This window comes from Aptenodytes forsteri, unplaced genomic scaffold (genome assembly GCF_000699145.1).
Source record: "Aptenodytes forsteri isolate BGI_AS27 unplaced genomic scaffold, ASM69914v1 Scaffold527, whole genome shotgun sequence".
NCBI classification, from domain to species: Eukaryota; Metazoa; Chordata; class Aves; order Sphenisciformes; family Spheniscidae; genus Aptenodytes; species Aptenodytes forsteri.
In genome coordinates this window covers 18,278-22,729 of record NW_008794674.1, presented here as the reverse complement: position 1 = coordinate 22,729, position 4,452 = coordinate 18,278, and the positions used below count along the sequence as shown (strand labels likewise).

The window sequence follows — 4,452 nt, the reverse complement described above, 5'->3', positions numbered from 1 at the left end:
CTCTCACTCAGCCAACAGGCAGGTCGGTCTCAACATGCACCTCGGCTATCTCGTCCTCACGGCTTTCCTGGGGCAACTGCTGGGTAAGTCCCCAGCCTTATCAGGTCAATGTGTGGAAATACTCTTGGACAGCAGAAAAACACTGGGAACTGTTGGCTCACATTTGTGGTTTTGCACCCGTTCTCTCAAAACGGTCTTACTGATGGAAATGAAATCAGAAGAGAGAGAAGAGATACCTCAGAGCCTTTCTCTTGCTTTTCTCTCCCCTTCAATCTATCGCTCTCTACTCCTCTCTTCTGATCCCCCTCCTGCCACCATAGGAGATCTCAGCTGTCTCTGCAGCCCCACATTTCTCCCCAAAATAAGCAAATCTTCTCAAAGGTACTACAGGGATTTTAAAGCTCTAGCTCCCACTAACATTAATAATGTGCCCAGGCTGTGCCCTTCTGGCAGGCACGTGTCAGCCACAGCTTCCAGGTTCCTCCTGGTTGGCAACACAGCCATCGATACCTCTTTCTAAAGTGAGCTTTGAGTGTACTCGAGGAGCTAGGAGCCCTCTGAGATAAGAGGTGTGGGGAAGCAGGATGAATCTTTTTGCCATAGCTCCCTGGGCCCCTCCACCTGCTGGAGGGGTGCTGGTCCCAGCACACAAATGTCAGGCATGACAGGCTGTTCCCTGCTCCTCCGGGCAGTAGGAGCAGGAGCAGGGAGGACGAGCAGGGACACAGCACAGCTCTCCTCAGGACCCACGCTGGGCTGAGAGCTCTGAGCTCCGGCCCAAAACTACTCTTCACCTGGCTGTCCACAGGCCTCAAGAATTTCCAAAAGGGCAAGGGACACTCCTGATTTGCTTCCCAGAGTCCTTCCCTGCCGAGCTGCTGACCTTCACTTTCTTCCAGGCACCATGGGGCAGACCACCGTCACCCAGCAAGAAGGACAAGTCACAGTAGAGGAGAGAGACACCTTCCAGACAACCTGCACATACCAGGCCTCCTACTTTTATGGCTTGCTCTGGTAAAAGCAGAGGAAAGGCCAAGCTCCCCAGCTGGTCTCGTATCAGGCAGCAGCTGGCTCCAAGCAGAGCAGCCATCTCACCACGTTGCTGAACACCACAGGGAAATACAGCCTCCTGCAGCTGGAGGAAATCGAGGTCTCTGACAGTGCCTTGTACCTCTGTGCAGTGCAAGACACCCTGGTGCAGGGAGCTTCCTTGGCTGTGCCACCAGCCAGGGGAGGGAGGGGATGTGTCTATGCAAGGTTGAGTTTGGGGGAAGGGGCCCTGAGCTCTCCCCTGGTAGCACTGTTTCCCCTGTGCACCCAGGGATCTGCACTTCAAGATCCTCTTCCAGGAGAGAACAGTGTCAGTGGCTTGAGAGGAAGGAGAAGGTGGTGAAAGAGTCTCATGTTACTTTGTTTTCACCGTGGGTTATCCGGTTATTCTGCCCGTGGCTCTGGTGAGCTGATGGGCAATGCAGGAGGTTGGGATTGCTTGTGCAATGGTTCCTTGCTGCTGTTCTTTGCTTTCTGGTTTTCCCTGCTGCACATTGCTTATTCAGGGTTTCCTGTGAGCCTGTCTTTTAGAGTACGTGCTCTGGGATGTGTCCCTCACAGGTCAGATTTCAAAGTAAGGTGAAAAACATAAATAACATGCCATGTCACAAAGCTCCTTCCTGGATTACATGATTACAACAATTGTGGAAAATACTCAGAACTACCCTGTGGACCCTCCAGTTGCTGTGTGGCCGTGTGCTGAGATCTGGAGGACCTGCTCTCCCCAGTACACTCTGCCCATCCTTGGAGCCCTTCTCATGCCCTACCTCGTAGGTTTTCCCCAACCCTGCCTCATTTCTTCTGCAGTGAGACCAGGCTGTACAGCTCTATCCAAGATCTCAATGCGAGAAGAGTCCACCAGGCAGAGGTGGACAACAGGCCCTGCCAGAAGAAGAGCTGGCCTTGGTGAAAGCTGCCTCATGCCTGGGGGAACAGCAGGCACATCTGGTGGGAGCTGGAGGTGTGTATCGTAGGTTTTCCCCAACCCTGCCTCATTTCTTCTGCAGTGAGACCAGGCTGTACAGCTCTATCCAAGATCTCAATGCGAGAAGAGTCCACCAGGCAGAGGTGGACAACAGGCCCTGCCAGAAGAAGAGCTGGCCTTGGTGAAAGCTGCCTCATGCCTGGGGGAACAGCAGGCACATCTGGTGGGAGCTGGGGGTGTGTAAGAGGCATGAGGGTCCTGGTGTGTGGCCTGGTCAGGCTGATTTCAACATCAATCTGTGAGCTGCCTGCACATCTCTGGAACTGCTGGGCTGTGCAGGGAACTGTTTGGGGGTAGGGAGGTGTATAGGTGACTTGTCCTTGCTACGGTTGCCCTTGGGTGCAGGCCATGCTCCCTCATTCTGGGAACAGGTAGGAGGATGAGGAGGAGAAGGTCTGGGGCTGTTTTGAAGGCTTTTTTTCGTACCATCATCTCTCCTGCAACCTTTGAGACCATCTTCTAATGGAGCTGCTTTTCCCAGCACAGGGCTACCCAAAGCAGGAGGGATTTCCTTCTTCACAGGCTTGTGAGCTGCTGACCTCTCAGAGCCTCCAGCAGCACTGGGCTCCTCACTGGGGGATAGCAGTGGTCAACCTCCCCATCTACAGGACATGGTCTGAGGCCAAGAGGCCATATCTGAGCAGGATGCCAGAATGCAGGGCCTGATCACCACTGGCTGGGGAGCTGAGTATGTCTTCCTCAGTTCCAAGGGACAGTGACTGGAAGGGCCCCATTGCCCTGTGTCCCACCCTCCCATTTCTCTTCCATTTGTGCCCCCACCTTATGCCCTGCCACCCAAGGCAATGCCTTTCTTCCTTGGCAACTCCAGACAATGTCCATCAAGAAAAGGAATATGTGGAGGCAGAGGCTGGGATGCAGAAAACTTCAATGACTCTGAAGAGGGAAATGAGTTCACTTCTAGAGGAGTTTTCCACAGCAGGGAGAGCCACCAGCTGCCTGGGATGCAGAAAACTTCAATGACTCTGAAGAGGGAAATGAGTTCACTTCTAGAGGAGTTTTCCACAGCAGGGAGAGCATCACCAGCTGCCAAAAGTCTGTGCCCATTGCCCATGGCGGAGATCACACAGGGCATCCATCTGCCTGCCCTACAGAGGGAGAGGGCTCAGCAGATTCCACAGGTTGGCTCTGGAGGTCTTACAGCCCAGAAAACAGAGGACAAGAAAGAGATGGGAGAGAGTGGAAGGCAAGGAAGTTAGACTTTGGCCATGTTTTCAGAGCTCCAGCTGCCCTCCTTTGGAAGGGCAGCACTGGATGCTCAGTCTCTCTGAAATCAATGGCCAGGATCTCTGTCCTTCATCTGGCATCAGATTCTGGGTTCCTGGGGTCCTTGTCTGGGCTGTCACCTGGAGATTAAGCAGGAGGGGCACCTTCTGCCACAGTAGCCGCTTGGAAATGCCAGAGGTCACAGCACCCAGAGGTGATGGGCACTCCGTCACAGCTGAGGATGCTGCCAACAGCAGCGGAGGTGGAGGAGGCCACAATGGTGTTCTGTGGGAAGGAGCTGAGGATGGGGCCAGGCAGGGCCATCACCACGGGGGAGGGCTGGATGACGACGGTAGAGTCCTGGCACTGCCTGACACAGGGCTCATTGCAGCTGTTGGCCAGCGGGGTTGGGCCGTAGGGCCGGTATGGCAGGCACTGGTTGTAGCATGACATGTCTCTGGGCTGGAGGTGGACCTGGGAGAGAAGGCAGAGAGGAATCAGAGCACAGGGACAAGTGAGGAGCAGTCTGCCATGCATCCATCACCCCACCATGAGTGTTTTCTTCTCAGACTATCTAAATCTCTACCTCCACCAGAAGCACGAAGCTTCAGGCTACCCAGCTTGGTGCACAGATGATGACAAAAAAGCTTCAACATAGGTTGAAGATGACAGGCCGAAATACGATGTCATTTTGCAGCCTGAAAGTAATAAGAAAATGCTGTGAAACGTAAAATTGCAAAAGATTTTAAATTCTCTGTGGGGAAAATTTGGACAGAGATCCAGCCTACCCAACATAAACATTGTAAAGTAAGACAACCAGATGAGTTCACAGAATCATAGAATCATAGAATCATTGAGGTTGGAAAAGACCTCTAAGATCATTGAGTCCAACCATCAACCCAACACCACCATGCCCACTAAACCATGTCCCTAAGTGCCTCATCTACTCGTCTTTTAAATACCTCCAGGGATGGGGACTCCACCACTTCCCTGGGCAGTCTGGTTCAATGTTTAACCACTATTTCAGGAAAGAAATTTTTCCTCATGTCCAATCTAAACCTCCCCTGGCGCAACTTGAGGCCATTTCCTCTCATCCTATCGCTGGTTACTTGGGAGAAGAGACTGACCCCCACCTCACTACAACCTCCTTTCAGGTAGTTGTAGAGAGCGATGAGGTCTCCCCTCAGCCTCCT

The 4,452-nt window shown here is 53.0% G+C and overlaps 1 protein-coding gene and 1 gene segment (V, D, J or C); one reads left to right on the top strand and one right to left on the bottom strand.

Annotated features, from left to right (window-relative positions):
• On the top strand, window positions 1-1,373 carry LOC103894304. The segment is given in 3 exon segments: window positions 1-83; window positions 900-1,257; window positions 1,322-1,373. Coding segments are annotated over 3 exon segments (459 nt in total).
• A 2,022-nt stretch (window positions 1,374-3,395) lies between these two features.
• LOC103894303 overlaps window positions 3,396-4,452 on the bottom strand; it is a 14,005-nt gene continuing 12,948 nt past the window's right edge. Inside the window, 2 exon segments of the mRNA XM_009273650.2 lie at window positions 3,396-3,454; window positions 3,457-3,733. Of these exon segments, the coding sequence (XP_009271925.2) occupies window positions 3,396-3,454; window positions 3,457-3,733 (336 nt within the window).